At 46.5% G+C, this 20,261-nt stretch overlaps 1 protein-coding gene across 5 annotated transcripts in view; it reads right to left on the reverse strand.

The window, feature by feature from the left end:
* Positions 1-20,261, reverse strand: part of DGKA (diacylglycerol kinase alpha) — a 271,946-nt gene that overhangs the window by 76,170 nt on the left and 175,515 nt on the right. For all 5 annotated transcript variants that reach the window (XM_069230603.1, XM_069230602.1, XM_069230599.1 and 2 more), the window contains 6 exons: positions 16,794-16,941; positions 16,178-16,261; positions 12,128-12,177; positions 11,627-11,701; positions 5,239-5,358; positions 4,647-4,764 (listed from right to left, as the gene is read on the reverse strand). In XM_069230603.1, coding sequence (XP_069086704.1) covers positions 4,647-4,764; positions 5,239-5,358; positions 11,627-11,701; positions 12,128-12,177; positions 16,178-16,261; positions 16,794-16,917 — 571 coding nt within the window. In that variant the 5' untranslated portion in view covers positions 16,918-16,941. The remainder of the gene's footprint in view (positions 1-4,646; positions 4,765-5,238; positions 5,359-11,626; positions 11,702-12,127; positions 12,178-16,177; positions 16,262-16,793; positions 16,942-20,261) is intronic.

Genomic DNA, 20,261 nt, shown 5'->3' on the forward strand with positions numbered 1-20,261 from the left:
CAGCAGCAAAGGGGAAGTGTGACTGAGGAAGTGAGGTGAGAAAGGAAGGCAAGTTAGGAGAAAAGGGAGGCAAGGGAACTGGCTGGTGAGGAGAAGGCATGCAAGCAAAAGGGCAGGAGAAAGAGCAGGCAAGGAAAGACGCAAATGAGGAAAAGGCATAAGTGAGGAGCGAGCAGGCTAGAAGAGAAGATGCAGGAGAAAAGTCAAGAGAAACAGCAGGTGAAGAAAAGAAACAGACACAGAGAGTGGCAGAGGTGAGGTAAGCGTGCAGGTGAGAGAAGGGGCAGGTCAGGAGTTTAAAATGTATATGTTGCCCTTCACAAGTGATCTCACAAATGGTCACAGGTCCCCTTCATCAAACTCCCTGTGGTCAGCCAACCTCTAGCTCCTGAAATTCTCTATCAAATGGGATGTATTTGACCCCATTTACCCAATGACTGAGAACGTTTCACTCTTACTCACATCTTAAACTTGGCCAGCACCACCATTGCACCAGAGCTCTGCAAAACTATCAACTGTTCCATCGTAACCGTTACCTTCCTATCCGACTGAAAGCACGCACCTGCTACTAAAAAAAACCTCCGCCGACCCAAAGGAGATGAAGAATTACAAACCCATCCCTCTGCTCCCCTTCCCAGCCAAGGTAACAGTAAAGGCCATCAACATACAACTCACAGAGTTGATCGAGTCGAATCACATCTGTCGGAAGCTGGCTCTGTATAAACTATATCAAAATGAGATATAGTGTGCACAGAGTCCAGGGATTCCCCAGAAGCTTGACAGAGGCTGAAATAGATAATACTAATGCTCTATTTGTGGTGGTGTGGTCGAGCGGTTAGGCCTATCAGAGGGTAGTGCAAAGCATTTGTTGTACACACACAGACAACCGAAGAAGCACACACTCAATGACTTAACTCCAGACCAATAAGATTTTATACAGAAAAATATGTTTTGTTAATTTATTTCTAGAACCACAAGATTCAGTTTACAGGTAAGTACATAAAATAAAAGGTACTTTGCATATATATGATCAGGACTTTGAATAGAATCGACACTGTATACAGTTTTTCTTAAAATGAAAAAAAAGCTATTTTAAAAGTGGACACTGCATTTTTCAACAGTTCCTGGGGGAAGAAAAGATAGTACAGTTTTGCAGGTATGTATACAACTTACTGTTCATATCTCCGGAGTTTAGATAGTCCGTCATTAGGGGTTCAAGTTAACCCCAAATTCCCACCACCAGCAACACAGGCCGTTCAGGTGCAGAGGTCAAAGAGGAACCATATTAACGTGGCCTCCTATGGAGAAAGGGGGCACTCAGAACTTGGTCTGCTGGCAGGTAAGTACCCACGGTTTTGGAGAGCAGACTGGGGAGTCTTATGAGAGCACTGGAGGGCCCCCAGGTAGGCACCAAACACGCACCCTCAGCGGCACTAGGGCGGCCGGGTTCAGGGTGCAAACAGGGCGTTGGGTCTTCAATGCAACTCTATGGGGGGACCCTGGGGGTCACTCTGAGGCAGCAGGTGAGGTCCAGGGGGGCTTCTCGGGCAAACCACTGGCTGTACAGGGAGGAGGGCCCCATGCTGGACGATGCTGCACCGGGGTCAGTCTCTCCAAGGCCTAGGGCTGCGGGTGCAGTGGTTCTTCAGGCGTCGGTTATCTTCGTCCGGAGCTTGTCGTCGGGGGGGGTCCTCAGGATTCCCTCTGCAGGCGTCGTCGTGGAGGGGTCAACCCAGGGTGAGCACTTACTGACAATTGCATGGGAACCCATTTTTGCTGAGTGGACCACCTGGACACGGGCCGTGGGCTTTGGGAGCACAAGGGTCAGGACTCACGCATCTGGAGTGAGGTGGGAGTCCTTGGTTGTATGTTTCTTCAGACAGGGCCGCTCTCCTCTGAGGTTCTTGGTCCTTTTGGGTGCAGGGCAGTCCTCTGGAGTTAGCAGAGGTCGCTGGGCCCACAGGACGCATCGCTGGTCTTTTTGCAGGTTCTCTGAAGCAGGAGACAGGCCGGTAGTGCTGGGGCCAAAGCAGTTGTCGTCTTCCTTCTTATCTGCTGGGGGTTTCAGCTTAACAGTCCTCCTTCTTGTAGGTCACCAGGAAACTGGCGAGCTGGGTTCCAGGAGGCCCTTAAATCCTAGATTTATGGGCGTGTTAGGATCAGGGGGCAGTAGCCAATGTCTACTGTCCCTGAGGGTGGCTATATCCTCCTTGTGCCCACTCCCTTTGGGGACGGTTGCACATTCCTAACCCTAACCAATGAGCAATGGCAACAAAGCACCTTATGCGTCCTGCAGTACTTTTCCGTAGTATTGCCATTGGCTCTACCTGAACTAAACATTGTCCTTTTTGCATGTATCCCCAAAATACGCCTTTCGCTGCTGAAAGCTGTGGTGGACGCTGCAGCAGGACCGGTCTTGAACAGGAAAAGGTTTCCAGTTCTAAGATCCACGAACTGGCTTCCAATGGACAGAAGATACTTTCTTAGAACGACTTCCAACACTTATAAATTCCTGCATCAGAAATTAAATTTCTACTTAAACCTTCTAGGAAGAAACAGAAATTCTAGGAACAAAGAAAAACTCATGCTTGAATACCTGAAAATCAAGAAGCAAAAAACGTCAGGCAATCCCTGACAGATGCAGCACCAAGAATCTTCAACATAATCGTTCTGGCTCTCCGAACAACAACGTCTCACGGAAAATGGTCAAAAAACTTTTTACTAGACAGTTCACTTAACCAGCAGGGAGTACCCTTGATTTTAGCATAGCTTTACCTAACCGGAAGATTAGGTTATCACAACCTCCTGGACGTGTCCCTTGCTTTAAATTAACACTCCAATAAGCATCATGTGCCAATCACCTTTTCAATATCTGCATCCACTGTTTTGCTACCTTCCAGTTATGTTAGTGGATACCCTTGCAGTGTACACTTATTGCTTCAGCATTTACTGCAACAGTACTTTCCGTTATCTGTGGTCTCCACGCATGCGGCATAAGATGATTGTCTACATGCTTAATTCAATGTAAAGTGCTTAGTCGAGGTGATGTGGTTTGTACTACCGAAAATCTCAAAATAAATAACGGTCCTGCAACCCTGCTGCCCGCCACATTGTGACAGATCATTCGAGCTTCTTCATCCGCTTTGTAATGCCTTCTCGCTGCAGGTCAGACCCACCCCCTCCCGTTCTTAGGAAAATCAAGATCTCAGATCACACCTCTAGGATCCAGAATGACCACACACTTAAGTCCTGGTAAGCCAGATCTGTAAATATGAATATGTAATTTTCCAATGATTTATCCTGTAGCGTATGTCATTAAACACACACCAAACATCATTTACTGTCACATCTTTATGTTATCCACTAATCAATAGCCCGTTCTTATGAACTACTGATATGGCTTTGTACCGATCTCCTAGATTAGATCTGTTATCCTTGCAAACTTTGCAAGTGAAAGAGTGACTGGTTTGAACATATGCATCTTTGATATTTGATATTGTGAATGAATGTCATATGATCTTAGGCAATACTACTTTATTGACTGAATCTACTGCCAATATTCTTTACTCATCTATTTATTGGTACAATCACATTAGGGCTCTCAGTGGCTGTCTGACCTCCACATTACAACCGTGGCTAAAGCGCCACAGTCAGACCGCCGGCCAGTGCTTAATTTGTGCTTGTTGTTTCCTGTGCGAAGCACCGGCACTTATTTTTTAGGGCCAGCGCTTATTTTTTTGCCTGAAGCATTTACTGCGAGCAAAAGACACATATGGGAAAGATGGAGGAAGAGAAAAGCGAAAAAGTGTCACAAAGGGAGAAAGCAGAAAGCTGTAAGAGTCGGCTGAAGGGGCAGGGAATGGCTGTATATGGATTAAAGAGGCCTGAGATGGCTTCAGGATTACGCTGCCTCAGTATTCTGTGCTCGCACATTTAATTGCAGCAGCCACGTTTTTTAGAGGGGAGCTTTCGGCACCTGCATGTTTTTATTTACAAATTGAGCACTGCCACTTTTAGGCCGGCTGATGGCCTGGTGGTGCCGGTGGTCTTAATCTGCCATGACCCCCGTGTTCGCTAGCTTTTGCATGGCAGTACCACCGCCATGCAAAGGCTGGCGGAGATGGAGTGACGGTGGCTCCATGGGGGCCTCTACGCAGCCCATGCATTTGGCATGGGCAGTGCAGGGGCTCCCATGGACAGCCCTATCATGCTTTTCACAGCCTGAATTACATGCATAACATGGCCGTCGGCTTTATTACGAGCCAGCGTCAATGTTGTGGTGAGTTTCCCGCTGGGTCAGTGGGAGGAAAAAAACAGAGTGGCGGTTTTCCAGCCAAAAAGAGTTTGGCAGGCAGCCTCTGCCACCTGCCAAACTCATAATGTGGCGCTCAGTGTTTAAAAAATGATTTGTTGCGATTTTCTTACATTTGATTTGTTTACCCGAAAAAAGCAATAAAATAAACTTTGAATAAAGTATTACAGTGTGTACCCGTCATTCCATGCATTCACCACGAGAATTCTTGACATAAACCAGAGCGCCCATGTCAACTTTAAATTTGATGCACACATCTCTGTACGACAGAAACCATGGACGACCTCAACAGCGAGTCAGATTTTTCTGGCGGGAAGGAGGTTCATAGACTTACAGGTGCAGCACAGGCCCTGCTTCCGGACCCCGAACAGGAGGGTCTCGCAGACATTGCAGTAAACGGGACGGTTGAAATGCTTCAGGCGCCACATGTGCTGCCCGTCATCCTTCATACTCTGTGTGGAAAAACGAAAAAGAGGGAGAAACAGAGTGAGCTAGAGATAGATAGAGTGCGCCATACAAGGGGAATCAGAGTGAGGTAAGACTGAAAGGAGGGCGATAGTGAGTGAGAGCGAAAGAAAACAAATCAATGGAATTAAGAGAGAGAGGAAAGGCTGGGGTGGGTTGGAGGGTATAGAAGAAAGACAAAGGAAAAAAAAAAAAAGCAAGTGATACAAGGAAAGATGGAGCCAGTGAAAGTGTGTGAGGTGGGGGGCAGACAGGGAGAACAGAGATGGGAAATAATTAGTGAACGAGGATCATGAATGGAGAAGCAGACAGACGGGATCCAGAGAAATACTGATAGGAAGGGAGAGACGGTGAGAGTGTTAGTTCCCCTTAACAGCTGGCATCTCTGCATGCACCCCTCTCTTGCTTTCTACTGGGCCCCCCACAATCATTGAGGCCCCCAAACGTCTGACCCCACGTACCGTCTCTAGCCCCAGCAGTACCAGCAGGGAGACCGTGGTGAGTCCTCCTCTCAGCCACTCCTCATAGGACACAGTGCCGTTCCCATCGTAGTCAATCTCTTTCATCATGTCCTGCAGGATCTGGAGGGGATTGAGAGGAGTCGGTTAGAGACTACTGCAGCAGGGCCCACGCCCTGTCTCTTGCTGCACACAGGAGGGGAGCAGTCTATGGTAACTGGGGCAGGCGAATAATTCACAGAGCAGTCTACAGTTTGCAAGTGCATCTGGGGGTAGTGTCTATGCTTGCAAGGCGCAGCCTCTGATATGTCAACACGCCTGTATGTAGCTATATACCTGGTGATGATGTCCCATTTGGAATGACAATCTGGTGTCAATGGCGGGATCTACAAACTAATTAATCCTGGAATCCAAATATCTCTTTAATCTACATTCTATGGAGTCTTGTCCATGGTAGGTTAAACCTGCCCAGAACAATGGGTGTCCTTCATTCACTGCAATGCGGTTGCTGCCTCCCATGACTTAAGTTAGTATTCTAAGGATTTTTTTAATGCTAGGAGGTTTGCGGTGCCCTCAGAAGTATATCAAAAACATTCCGCATGTCTAGGGGTCAAATACTAGGCCTCTTGATTTTTGGATGGAAGGTTGATACGGTTGCACTTTTCCTCTAAACTGGAGCTCATACAGAGCAAAACGTGCTCTTGGTGTGATAATGCAGGGCATTTATTAGCTACTTGATCTGACAAGTCCGATCTGTATATTTGGTAACAGCTATACAAAACCTCGGCCTGTACTCTAGAATGCTTTAAAAAAAAAAAAAAAAGTGATCTTCACAATGCGGTGCACACCCCTCCTGTGTGAGCCTCTCTGCCCCTTCAAGTGGGCACGAGTTCCACTGAAACAAGCATTGGCAAAACTAATAGGCCTTGTTTTGATGCCTGCCTTATGGTTTTATTAATGCTCGCTTTATTTTGTCCTCGTTTTTGTGAAACTTTATTATTGACAGAGCTGCTGGCCCCTCACCTTATTAAAACAATGTTGGTTAAAACAAAAAATATTTTTTGGTCCCGAAAAGCAAACATTGCCATAGTAGTACTTGCACACTTTGTGGTAGATGTGCTCCTTGTGAAAGAGCAGAATGCCACCACTTAGTGACATTAGCCAATGGCTGAAATGCACTTTCCTACTGCCCTATGCTGTAGTGAAGAACAATATACACCACTCAACAGCAGACCAATGGATGAAGAGGACTGGCTGAATGCCCCAATAATTGTATTATTTGTCTCTCTATCCGTCCGTCTATGTGTCTATTTATCCTTCTATAGATCTGGTAAAATAGAAAGGCCTAGGCAACTCTTGTCCCTGAGTGCAAGTTCTCCTCTTGCTGCTCTACAGCTAGAGCCGAAAATACTTATACAAAAGATCTCCTCGGCCTGTTTGCTACTGGTAGCCAGGATGCCCCTGACTAGGAGTTAAAAGTGCGTCCACATCTCGCAACCAGACACAGAATGTGCACCAATGGGACAAAGTAGTACTGTGTCTCATCACTAACTACAAAGAACTGCCAAAGAAAAAGAAGCAGTGATGTCATACGAACTGCGGAGAAAGCAGACAATATGTATTGCTTATTAGTGAACGAATGTAGACAGAATGCGTATTAATATCCTGACCACATTTACTAATAAGTACTACGTGTGCAGCACATAATATGAGAAAAATGTATTTTTTGCAATTAATATTACTACCTATCTCAATCCTCTTAATGTTATCAATATCAGAAGAATGGAGGCCTGCAAGGATTCCAGTTATTCCACATATAATACTTGCTGGGGTTGCAGCAGGCGCATAACCCAAAGAGCTATTCCTCGCGATCGGAACTTGCAACCTGCAGGTTCCACAAGCGCAGTTGCAATAAGTGCACAAACCTACAGAGATGTCCCACTAGGATTGGAACCCAGGACCTGAATGTGACAGGCAGCGCTGTGAATAAGGCACATGCATGCCCGTGGTGACAAACTGTTTGAAAAAGTGCTAGTGCATGTAGTTCATGCAATTCTATATGTACCGTGTGTGCCTGGATTCTGACTGCAGCGAAGGTGGCAGCCTAGGAGCTGCAGACTGGTAAAGTGCCCTGTTGCACTGTGAATGCAGAGAACAGGCTGACGGGGCAGTGCAAAAGGTGAGAGGGCAGGGAAAGGTCATCGGGGAACGAGTGGAGGTAGTCTTGAAGGGCTCTCAGCGGCAGAGAGGAGGGACCAGGTGTCTCTTGGGCTCACTGCGAGAGTATGGTTTGTCAGCAGAGGTGTATTGTGGACATTCAAGGGTCAGCAGAGGGTCTGAGGGCAGTCCACGGTGGGTGATTGTCATTAAGACTCCAGATGTGGCCTCGGGGACTCTAAAGGCTGGCAGTGAAGGGAGGCAGGGGTGTGGGTGCTAGCTGGGGGTCTGTGAGGGTCCGTGAAAGATGCCAAAGCAATGTGAAGATTATTGGAAGATTCACAGGGTGGAGGCCAGCTTAGGGACTGTGGCGCTTCGAGGCAACACAAAGTGACACATGCCTAATGACAGGTGGTGAGTGTGTGTGTTTAGGCCGAGGACAATCAGAGGGGGTGACGGACTCTAAAATCTGGCAGAGTATCATAGCTACCAAGATTCTCAGGACCATGTGTGATGTGCTAGTCAAGACCCGTTTTTTTTCCTTTGAATTCTGGGAGTTGTAGTCCTGTTTTATAATGGAATAAACGAGACGTAAAGTTTCGAATTCAAACATAAAAACTGGACTGGAGCAGCACCCCTTACATGCACGTGGGAAACTTGACAGGGGTGCGGCATGAAGGCCAACTGAGGTGTATGAGGGCCTGTAGAGTCTCAGTGCCAGCTGCGGATTCCTGATGTTTGATTGGTGGTCTCTGGGGATGGCCTCTGCTGCCCCTTCTGTACCTATTCGGTTTTGAGGCAAGCGTGAATTGCTACCACTCAAGGTAAACCTGTTTTTGTGTGAGGGAAGGAAGCGAGGGCTGCTGATGCAGCTGCCTGTGTTGCTTTTCCCCGTTAAGGCAATGTCTGGCCACCTGGTTTCATACCTATCGTCTGTATATATGGGGAAGTATGCACAGAATATATTGCAATAGAAAACCGGAAAACGGTGGGTGGATTTTCTGCTTTTCAAGCAAAATTTTATTTTGACTCTGGAGCGCTCCTCATACGTAGATTTGTTTTTCTTCTACTGCAACTCGACTCCCCCGCTAGGGGGATCTCTTTCTTAGCCATTAGGAAAAGAAGGCCTGAGTGCAACCTTGCAGTCACCAGAGAGCTCATGAACTCCACTGATTGACGGACTTGTAATAGTGAACAGCGGCTCAGGCGCTGCTGTGCACTGTGATCTTCGGCCAGAGAGATGAGAAGAGCCTCTCCAAGTCTCACAGGAGCCGTCTTTGTTCCTCTTGCAGTGTGAATATGGCATGGTTTGCATAGTTTCGATGTTTGCTGGTTCACTTGCCAGATGTGGTCGACTGCAGTAAGCCACGTTTCGAGTGCACCCTGCGGTCTCTAGTGGATTTCTGCTTGGGAGAGTGGGGTGGTAACTGCATGCCACATTGGTGCCATAACTCAGCCCCAAAGAAGGGGCTCGTTCAGAAGCGCTCTAAAGCCAGAGAAGTCAGGGTTAGGAAAATGTAAAACACAAAACGATCACACCAGCTTGTCAGGGCCACACGCCCACACCTAGTGTCAATTACTGTTCTATTTGAGAACAGTTTCCCTAATTGAGTGTCCTGGTCATGCTGAGGTTGACAGTTTCGGGCACAGCGCCCGAACTCCGTATATTCGGCGGACATCATCTGAGCGCAAAGAGTTCTGGACATCAGCCTCACTCAAATGATTTGATACATGTGACAAGATGGCGTCTTGTTCGTCTTTGTGAGTTAAAGGAAAGCTATGTTTTTGGTTCGATTGTGGAAACTTTATAAATGGTCAGTCAATACTTGGAGCTGCCTTGCAGATGCAGGAGCTCTTTCACCAGCGTGTTCGCCTCCCTAGTGTTCGGTTGAAACTCAAGGCTTTGAGTTTACCTTTTAGTTCTGCAGTGCTTAATTTGTGCCGGTGGTTTCCGGTGCGGAGCACCGGCACTTATTTTTGAGGGCCAGCACTTCGTTTTCTTCATCAGGCATTTACTGTAAGCAAAATACACCTATGGGAAAGAGGGAAGAAGAGAACAACGAAAAGGTTTCACAAAGGAAGAAAGGAGAACAATGCAAGAGTGAGCTGAAGGGGCAGGGAGTGACTGTAAATGGATTGAAGAGGCCCGAGACGGCTTCAGGATTATGCTGCCTCAGCATTCAATGCTCGCACATTTGATTGCAGCAGTCGAGTGTTTCGGAGGGGAGATTGGGGCACCGGTACGTTTTTATATACAAATTAAGCACTAGTTCTGCAGCTTTTCTGGTCAACAGTTTTTTTTAATCCATAGGCTGATATCTCATAGCACTAAAATTATATCGACCAGGCTGTCGTCTAGGAAAGAAGTGTGCAACTGTATGTCAACAGATCACTGCTGTAATTAAAGATGTGCATGTATTGATTACACACTGGGAATCCACACGCTGCCACGCTTCCTTTAATGTCAATTGGGATACTGTTAGACTACAAATCTACACCGGGGCGGTAGCAGAGGACCATAAGTGGCACCAGCGAGTACACCGAGGCCAGGAACGGTACACAGCGTATTTCATTCATCCAAGATAAAATACGTAGAGCGAAAACACAGACTAAGCAGGGTTACGAGGTAGGCCGTACGTTTGTAGTCACCGGGGGGATGCCTCGCTTCTTTGGGCCAAAGGTAACAGGAGAGGTGGGTTTGTTTTTAAATCCTCCTAAATGAGTTGGAGCGCGCAGGAGGATCTTGATTACTGAGACTCAACCTTCTTTCTCTCTATTTGCAGATACTTTTGCAATATGTCCGGCGCACCTTATTAAATATATCAACTGAAGCATCGATAAATGAGAGTTGTATTAGGCCAAAGCTTTTGTTATGAGTGCCGATGTTGAAAATATTGGAATGTGGAGCGTGGAGCTTGCAGAAGCTTCATCGAAGTAAGAGACATGAACACAAGGAGGGCAAGCACATGGTAAATTGGTGTCAGAACCACATTTCTGAAGATCCGTCCATTAAACTTTGTGTTTCTTTCATCGTGTATATTCTTTACGATGTCTTCCTAATCTTGCCTGTTACCCGAGATATTGATCGCAAACATACTGTGGTACATAAATATGTCAAACAGAAAATCAAATAGAGTATGGTGAGATTAAGTAAATAGAGCAAGTATAGGTTAACTATTCTTAGCTCCACCTCTATGTACCTTGAAGATATGTATGCTCATGGTAAATATTTTAAAAACACAATATTTTTGTACTATTATTCCCAGACAGGTGTTTTTCGAAAACTATCCATACGAGGGGAGGACTGAAGTGGCTGACATGTCAAAGTAGAAGTACATCCGGCAATTTATTAGTGTGGGAGCAGCCACTAGGTTTAATGAGTGTGAAGAAGCAATATACATCCATAGGGTTTAATATCGCCGCTCTGAATTTGGGGGGAAGACATTAAAATGAAGGCCAGGAGTCTGATACTTAGGGGCGGCGCATGAATCCCAGAGAAAAAGATGCATCGAGACCCACCATTTTCTGTATCTATAAGACTGATATCTGCTATGGGAGTGTTTTGATGTCAGTGTTTGTTTACAGCCTGTACTTTGCTATTAAATCTCTGGGTACACAGCGCTGCTGCCTTTTATCAGGTATGAGAAAGTCAACTTAGATGCTAACAAGCACCCTTGGCCAGGTCTCAAGCGCAGCTGGAAATTGCGTGGAATGGCTTTGGTGTTAAGGATGGCTTTGGGAAGTCTCTACTGCATGCCTCACCCAGGGCCATGAAAGTAAAGTAATCTGTGGGTCAGACAGGGCCACGCATGTCTTCATGCTCACAATGTACTGCTGCTTCACAGATATCTGTCCCCTTCCCTCTTGACAAAGAGATCTTAACCCAGTGATGCTCAAGGGAACCAAAGAATTGATTACCAGATTAATAGACCTGTAGGAGGCTGAGTGCAGAGCACAGATGGGGGGTTACGGACTGGACAATGGTTGCCTGAAAGAAGGAAGGGGTCTGCGTTATGTTACTCTATGTTACCACCATTTGTATAGCACACGTCTACTGTTGTTGTGGTGACTGGGCTGGAAAGTCTTGCCAGGATTCTAGCTCAGTCAGACTGAGACTCGTAAGAGGGCTTCTGTAAATGCTTGGCTGTGGTAGATCATTTAGTGGCCGATATATGCCTCTTGTGGTACCTCATGAACCAACAATGTCATAAACACTATGGCAGACTCCACTCACCGGCTTCAGCTCTGTGATGTCCCAGTCCAGATATTCAGCCACCCGCATCATCTGCGTTATAATGCGATCTACTTCCTGTAAAAGACAACAAGCAAGGGCACGTTGGTGAGACGACAGGCATCTGCACCATGGAAGTTTACAAAAAATAAAGATTGAGTTAACATGATGAGGCAGACAGACTCCTCTCAATGTGGAATGAAGTGAGCTCTGGGGTGAGAGGATGAAGGAAAAGCAGAAGAAGTCCTCTGGCATTACATCATGCGTATGACAGTGGCAGTACTGCAGGGTTTCAAGACAACCAGCTGAAGTCCAGAGACAGAAGAAGCTCCAGGCCATAAAGAAATACATTACCCTCTCCAGACTGAGAACTTTGAGGTGAGAGAAACGGAAACAACCCCTTCAGTTTATGTTGGAAAAGCAATCGAAGACAGGCCATGGAAAGATACAAAAATATACACAGCTAACACGGCCAAGAACTGCCTTAGCTATGGTTATACTCACCGAACTGTCCAGCAGGCCATTCCCATCCTTATCGTAGAGTCTGAAGGTAACTGCAGCAGAGACAGGAGAGAGAAGGTATCACAGACCACAGACTGAAGACAAGAGGGGTTTACAGCACAGATTACAGGACTGAGAAGGATGAGCAGAGATTAGAGTCCAGATGAAGAAGATAAACAGAGATTAACAACCACAATAAAATAAGCATCTTCTCTTGTCCTCAGATTATTAAACTTGAGGACAAGATGAGCAGGAATTAAGGGTGACATGTGAAACACTTGCAGAGATCAGAAGTGAAAACAGAGTCAAAAAAGGAGAATATGATCCTACATTAAATACATCAGTAATAGGTACGCAAAGAGGAAAGACCAAAAGGAAAAGTTTGGGAGAGATTAGAGACAAGCAGAAGAAAAGAAATTAGACACAAAAAGACGGACAGAGATTCAAGACCACAAGGAGAGCCGAGCAATGATAAGAGACCAGAAGAGACAACATACACAAGAAGCAAAGAGGTTGTGGGCCACTAACAAAAGAAAGAAGAGATTACAGACAAAAAGCAGAGATTATAAAACACAAAATGATGAGCACATAGTAGTGATCACAATTAAGTGAGCAGAGACTACAATCCGCTTTGAGAAGAAAAGCAGAGTTTAGAAATCACAAAAACAAGACAAGTAGAGATTAGCGACTACAAGAAGGTGAGCTGATATTAGAGACCACAAAGAGAAGAAAAAGAAAGATTAGATCACACAAAGAGAAGCAAGCAGGCATTTGACAAAACTGTGAAATGGAGATATGAAATTACAAACCACATCGAGAAGCCAAATACAGATTAGAGACCACAAAGAAAACATGTTCAGAAATTAGATTCTAAAGGCAGAGTAGGATAAGAGATTGCAGACCACAGAGAGAATTCAGAGAAGTAATTAGAAAACACAAGGAGAAGGTGAGCAGAGATTAGACACCACAAAGCAAAGATGAGTAGAAATTAGTGGCCAGAAACAGAGAGTGAGCATAGAGTAGAAACTATAAATAGAAAAGATACCAGTTTACAGACCACAAAAAGAAGTTAGAAACTACAAGGAGAAGAAGGTAAGATTTTACAGCCCAAAAAGAGAATGATAGAAGGAATTGGAGAATGTCAGCAGAGATTGGAGACTGCACGGATGAGACAAGCAGAGATTCGAGACCACCAGGAGAAGTCAAGCAGAGATTAGAAATCATAAGGAGATGACAGTGATAACAGACCAAAAAAGAATAAAAGAAGAGATAAGAGACCATAGAGAGAAGAGACTAGAAACCACAGAAAGTAAGCAAGTATAGATTAGAGTCCACAGGGAGACGATGAGCAAAGATTACAGACAACAAAGAAGGATTATAGACTACAAGAAGAAGATAAGACACTGGAGACCAAGACCATAAAGATAAAAGGAGAAGGATTATAGACCACAAGTAGAAGATGAGCAGAGATTAGAGACCACAAAGAAAAGAAATGACATATTGTATACCACGAGGAGAAGATGAGCAGATATTAGAAATCACAAAATAGGATTCAGAGGTAAAAAGATTGAAATAAGTCTATCTGACAGCAGCAAATAAACAGGTCTCCTTTGGAAGGTAGGGTGGGAAGCATCTACGTCCTGCCTTTGCTGGCCTGCTGTTCCTCTTCCAAACGCCTTTTCTATTTCGCGCATTACATTGCACACAGTACCAATGGATTCTCAGTCACACAAACTGCCCTGTCAGGGGCATGATGTGGGTGAAAAGGTGTCTACCTCCTGCTTCCTGGCATTGCTAATATGCGGATCCTCTTTTGAAACCACATTTTCTACTTTAGGCATATCGTCCCCCTCAGTGTAAATGAATGATCGGACCCACAGAGGTTCTGGTCGACTACTGATCAGGTTCAGAAAATCTGGCTTCCCTTTTCTCTCAAGCGGGCATGCTAATGCGGCTGATTCACATGGTCAAAATACTGCTCCATAAAGTGTCTGTCCTGTGCAACAGTAAACATCACAGGGGCTTCTGCTGACTAGCGACTTTTAAAACGTTTTTAGAAGGGCACAGAGCTCTGTTTGAATATTGCCACATTGGTCACACACAATTTGTATTTGTTTGCTTATTTTATTACCATTTAAAAAGGTTTTGTTCATTTAATGTTTGAAATAACAAATATGAGTACAGTTAGTATCAGACAGGCTGTCGTAGTCAGTATTCTTGTTATGGAATGAAATGGATTTTAACTATTTTAACCAACTGTAATAGTTTACTGTTTTTTTGTTTCATTTTTTAATAATATAATGTATGTGGTGTATACTCATGTTATTTACCAAAAAAGCAGTAAAGATTGATTTTACCTTTAAAAAAAAGTATCTCAATGACCTCTACTTTTTAACCCTTCACCTCACCCCTTTTGCACATAATGGATTTAATACATAATACGTAAAGTGCACGGTCATCCAGGAGGGTATCTTCACACTGAATAACAGAGGTTTATTACTACTCAGCACAAATGTACTCATTGTATAGACATCGGAAGGGGAAAGGCTGAGTGGACTCACCAGGATTTTAACATGTGACCATGGGGTCAAACACAGGTCATTGCAGAACATGTATTTGTCCCCTGAGCCACCAGACACAGTCACTCAGTCTTTCTGTTCCCCCTACCAAAACAAGCTTTAGTAAATTGCAGGTCTCTCTGGAAACTGTATCTACCCATGTTAAATCTGAGTTGTAGCACTCAGATATCAAAGAGATATTTGCTTACAATTTGTATAGAGTGGGCTTTGGAGCTGCCCTTTTCATCCATTGGCTTTCTTTGATTTGGCCATTCAGCCATTGGCTTGAGACTTTGACAATCACGTCTTGGTTCAGTCCAGTGGTGCAGCCACCTCTCACTACCTGCTGCTGGTTGTATGAACGCCCTATTTGGAGTGAGTGCTTGTAATAAATTGCACGGGTGTGCAGGACACCTTTACAACTGTAACACTCATTGTCAACTCCCACTGGATCCCTCACACGTGTCTGGTTCCAAAGGGATAACACTCCCTGTGTTAGAACATTAAACTTAAACTCATTAGCTGTGCTAGTGATTGTTACGATATAGGCTTTGCAATATTCTATAGATGTCTTTACCATTGTTGAATACAATATTCTAGCTATTTGTTGTAATGCACAATGCAGAAACATTTTCTAATTCTGCTTGACATTTATTATATGTACATGTATGTGAAACTTGTGTTCAATCCTTTTTGGAAAATACACATAGAACTTATAAAAATAAACAATGGAGAGCCCTGAGTATTTAACCCACTGCCCTCTTCTGGTAGAGGAGGACAACTGCAGCTCAGGAAGCCATGGAGGAAAGGACCATGCAGATTATTCGCAGAAGAGACAAACACAGGCCAGCACTTGTACGGACACCCCCGTGAGGGCTCTGATAAGACCCACCAGTGGGTGGGTGAGGAGGTGGGCATGGCTCCCTTAGCCCCCCCAACACAGCCTAGACCACCCATCAGAGCTCGTGCAAATCTTGTGGTTAGATATGGTGAGGTTACTGGTGGTGCTTGTTTTAATGTACGATCAGAGCTTTGGAGAGAGTTTGTATGGCTAGGAGAGGCCCTACCCTGCTAACATTGAAAGGTACCAAACAGCCCAGTTTCTGTGGAATTCTTAATTCTGGAAGGTACCATGTCTCCAAGTCCTCTAAGAGCAGGCACTACATACACCCTCTTTCCAAGCTCACTCTCGTATGCCCCCTCTTCTCTGTCGCACCCTACCTATCAGTTTTAATACATTCTATTTGGTAGGGTATCATTGTGAGATTTTAGTTCAGAGTGAAACCCAGCCCTTTTGCAGATGGAACCAAATTAGGAGGGAATATCATATTTTCTTCCTGGAAACCTATAACATGCTGTAGATTTGTAAGGGACAATCTCAAAGTATATAGGCTGCAAAAACGCACTATATTTTAAGGAGAAATGTGGATACTTTGGTTAAGGTGAATATACAGAATTACTTTTGCGATGCACAGAGTTTTTAAATAGTACCTACACTGCAGCTTATCCTCTGCCCGGCCGCCTTCCAGTAGAGAGAAGTAGCAGGACACGTCATCCAGGCTGACCACCAGGTCCTTGTCTGCAAAACAAGAGGTCGCCCAAGCGGCAACAAAAAAACATAAGCACAATGCAAGCATTACCCATGTCAAACCTTAAAACCGATTATGATGATTTACATGGGCCCTCTTGTGCCTCACCATAATGAACACTTTGAGGAAAGTACGCAATGAATGAATTCAAATGGGTAACATAGATGCTTGCTTTGGAAACCAGCTGTCATTTGAACATCCAGCTATGAAATGCCAGGCCTTGACCGAGTCTCGACGACTCAGGTGCTTTGAAAACTTTACAAGTAGAGGTGTCAAAAGGTGGTCGGAAAGGGCCTATTTTCAGGAAATCAGAATTAGATACATTTGTAAAAAATAATCATTTAGATAATCAGTGATTATCCTGAAACTCTGACATGGACATGCCATCATGGACAAACACTGGACCCTCCTAAATAAAACGATATTTTGCATGTCATGTTCCCTCCTCTCAGTCCTGTGGCAAGCAGAACCGAGGCTAATAGACCACACAGTTTGAACACCAGACATAGGCTGAACTCTCACCTGGTTCTTTGTTGATGTCTGCCGGCTTGTGAGTCTGGTTGGACTCTGTCTGGAAAGACATGAAGAGACGCTTGCAGAGTTCATCTGAGATCTCGTCTGCCTCCAGGTAGGTCCTCAGGAACATCTTGAAACCCTCGCAATCAATGGACTAGATGGGAGAGAAATAAGAGTTATGTGGAGCCATCAAAGCCTGGAGAGCACGCCACACACCGGCACCCAAGACCCTACCATTAGATCACTCCACAGATTCACTCTGTGGTGGGGATCAATTCTGTGGAGAATAGATCTCAGATGTGAATGTGGGTTGAGTGATACATCTACAAAGCCACTGACTGATATTCCCTTTTTTTTGGAGTGGGTGGGGGGTGTTCTCAAATGTCCCGCTACCCTCTTAGATGTGGACACCCAGACTTCAGAATAAAACAAATCCCAACCTTTGAAGCTCTGGGATTTGCGTGCTACTTTGATTATGGTTTCTGGGAGCACCCCTCCTCTCCCACCAAGAGGGTTCATGACACACCATCACAGGTTTCTAGACCTATCTCACGGCTGGACCATGAGAGCTGCAGAGTCCTGCTGGCCTGTGGCCCCTCATCCTTTCAGAGCTCAGTCTCTGATCTTTTATCGTGGTCTGAAGACTCAATGTTTGTGGCCTGAGTTCAGTCTCCGCGGCATGTTTGTGCTCTCACCAGGCAGACTGGGAAGGGATGTGTTGCGGGCTCCGCAAGGCTCTCTGGAGACACAGAAGAGTGGCCCAGGTACTGTGACCACTTACTGCTGACGCAACCAGGCCTGCCAAAACCAGCAGAATAACTTCACTTTTTAGAGGAAGTGCTAAATCCAGAATACAGCCCACCAGCTGAATTCCCTTCACCGTATAATGGTAAACTGGATTCAACTTTGGATCTATAATTCTCCTCCTAAAATTGGAGGATTTCCCAAAAACCACTAAACTCTAAATCAGGGCCCTAGGTTAAAAGAGAGGAAGGCATTGGGAGAAAAACACGGTCGGACAATCCATGAGAGGGAGCGGGGAGGGAGGGTTAACTAAGTTCACGAATCAAATACCTGCACAGAAGGAGAAAGCGTTAAGCCAGACTAAGGGCGAGATGTAGAAAAGGTTTTACCCATTCTGGGTCTATGGGAAAAAGTGTTTGTACATATGGCCCTAATTCCTTACAGAAGGGAGGTCTCTTTTGGGACTTCTCCTTACCACACCATCCTGAGGGTCAAGGGTCTCAGAGAAGAAGCTGTCCAGTCAGCAGGACCCTTCTCCATGTGGAGGTGCACAGTGACCAAAAGGCGGCCGGCATATGTAGGCCCGAGGTGCATTACTGGAGCCTCTCCTCTGAAATAAGACAGTGATGCAGGTAAGGGCTGCGAGGCCTAGCTGGGGCCGTGTGTGACTATTGATTTTCAGAAAAGAGTGGTGCATGTCAGGAGTGAGGCACCTTTCCAGAGGTGTGTCTGGGCCGCAGTAGTAGACCAGCAAGAGTGGTGCGGGTCAAGCCTGAGTTGCACAGCTAGAGCTGTGTGAGGATCTCATGACCAGAACTGCGTGTAGGCCTCGGTGCTGGGGTGCAGGTCGGGACTGAGGTGCATAAGCAGATCTCTGGGCAACTGTCACTCCTCGTGAGGTGTTGAAAGTCTGAAGAAAGTGCGTTAGCAGAGATGCGCACAGCAGTGTAAGAAGGGCAGGGTTGCTAAAGGGATAAATGGTATTAGCAGAGTTCTACAAGGGATGCTGCAGGGCGAGGTGGAGGTGCCCTGGCAGAGCTGCATGTAGAAGAAATAGTAGGGGTGCTGCATAGTACTGGCTTTAGTACTTGTAGAATCAATGGTGCTGCAGATGAGAGTGGAGGGGCACAGGCAGATGCAGAAGAACCTCTGAAGAGCTGCATTAGCAGAGCTGTATGCTGGCACCAGTACTGGAATAGCGAGGGCGCTCCGTGCCACTGTGGAGGTGCATTAGCGAGGGCGCTCCGTGCCACAGTGGAGGTGCATTAGCGACGACCCTGTGGTGCATTAGCGAGGGCGCTCCGTGCCACTGTGGAGGTGCATTAGCGAGGGCGCTCCGTGCCACTGTGGAGGTGCATTAGCGAGGACGCTCCGTGCCACTGTGGAGGTGCATTAGCGAGGACCCTGTGGTGCATTAGCGAGGACGCTCCGTGCCACTGTGGAGGTGCATTAGCGAGGACCCTGTGGTGCATTAGAGAGGGCGCTCCGTGCCACAGTGGAGGTGCATTAGCAGAGTTGTGTTCGTGCCTCACTTCTGAAGCAACCGAGAGTGATACAGGTGAGGCTTAAGGAGCGCAGGCCCTAGCACTAGAAAAGAAGGGGGCTGTAGGCATGAGTCGAGCTACCGTAGCCAAGCACGGCGTGGCCTTGGGAGAGAAGCCGGGGACGCTGCCCCCGAGATGCTCCAGGGGCCCCTCTCAGCACAGTAAATACACTGTGCACGGACGGCAGACCCCTCACCTGGTCAGAGGGAAGTGGGCCAACCACCGCCCCCAGGTGTTTTGCTGGGGGGCCTGCTTACGTTTCGTTACGCCACTGGATGCTGCAGGCCTGATCGAGATGGGAAGTGCCAAAAGCGAAGGCAAAGGCTGGAATAGGCGTGTGGGGGTGGTGGGGGCGTTATTGGTTTAGCACTGTGAGTTCCAGCATCAGAACAGCAGAGGGACTGCCTCCAGCCCGAGGTGCACCAGCAGAGCATTGGGTTGGTTTCAGTATTCGAACAAGAGGTACACGTGTCCGATTCAGACGTGCATGCGAGCGTGCAATAATGGGTAGCGCCTGGAGGTCCGTGGGCAGGTCTGAGCCTGGTCGTGCCTCAGTCCTGACAAAGCCACGGCTGCGGGTCACTCCCGCTGCAGGTGCATCAGGAGAGCTCGTGTGCGTCATCGCAGAGACAGCTCCCAGCCCCCCCCCCTTCCGGTCCTTCAGCTCTCAGACACTCGGTGCACCGAGCATGAGACACCGGCACTTAAGTCAGCTCGTTGAAAGCTCCGCTATATCCGGGCTCCAAGCAATATCCGAGAGGAATACAGACCTGCCGTGAGGGTACAAGAACGAACCCCAGGCACGGGGGAGCGGGCAAGGCCTTGAAAACACGGCTCACATGCCATGGGGGCGGGGGAGTCGGAGAGGCGCTGTCCGAAGGAAGTACCCCGTGCACCCAAAGCCTCCGTCACCTCTCCATTGAACGTATGCACAGAACAGATGTCTTTCATAGGGATAAAGTGCGTGCAGTGCCCTCAGTTTGGGGGCGCTCTCAAAGGGACACAACCTTTGATTCTAGGGTCACCGGTCCCAAACAAGGCAAGTTTTCCAGGACTATATAAAGTCATCCAGGCCAGCTTTTTCTTTGCATTCTGGTACTTGTAGTTCTGCTTTTTAAAACATTTTTATGGGACCTCTAGGACTGTAATGCTGTGCACCGTCTGAGGCGAAGCTCGCGCTGGGAAG

This window comes from Pleurodeles waltl, chromosome 4_2 (assembly GCF_031143425.1).
Source record: "Pleurodeles waltl isolate 20211129_DDA chromosome 4_2, aPleWal1.hap1.20221129, whole genome shotgun sequence".
NCBI classification, from domain to species: Eukaryota; Metazoa; Chordata; class Amphibia; order Caudata; family Salamandridae; genus Pleurodeles; species Pleurodeles waltl.